Source organism: Eimeria tenella, genomic scaffold (assembly GCF_000499545.2).
Source record: "Eimeria tenella Houghton genomic scaffold, Eth_scaff2924, whole genome shotgun sequence".
Lineage (NCBI taxonomy): Eukaryota > Apicomplexa > Conoidasida > Eucoccidiorida > Eimeriidae > Eimeria > Eimeria tenella.
In genome coordinates, this window is record NW_013542801.1 from 1 (window position 1) to 221 (window position 221).

A 221-nucleotide genomic window follows, 5' to 3' on the forward strand; every position below is an offset into this window, starting at 1 on the left:
GCTGCTGCTGCTGCTGCTGCTGCTGCTGCTGCTGCTGCTGCTGCTGCTGCTGGGTCTGCTGCTGCTCGATCTGCAGCTGTTGCTGATGCAGCAGCGGCAGGCGGTGCACTGGGCCCTCCTGCTGCGCCGTCAAGTGCTAACACCCTTTCAGGGTCACTGGCATGCTCGAGCTGCTGCAGCTTTTGCTGCTGCTGCTGCTGCTGCTGCTGCAACGGGAGGGG

At 64.7% G+C, this 221-nt stretch overlaps 1 protein-coding gene across 1 annotated transcript in view; it reads right to left on the reverse strand.

Moving 5' to 3' along the window:
* Nucleotides 1-8: 8 nt before the first annotated feature.
* Nucleotides 9-221, reverse strand: part of ETH_00040085 (uncharacterized protein) — a gene marked incomplete at both ends in the record, with an annotated part of 1,411 nt that continues 1,198 nt past the window's right edge. Inside the window, one exon of the mRNA XM_013375634.1 lies at nt 9-220. Coding sequence (XP_013231088.1) covers nt 9-220 — 212 coding nt within the window. The remainder of the gene's footprint in view (nt 221) is intronic.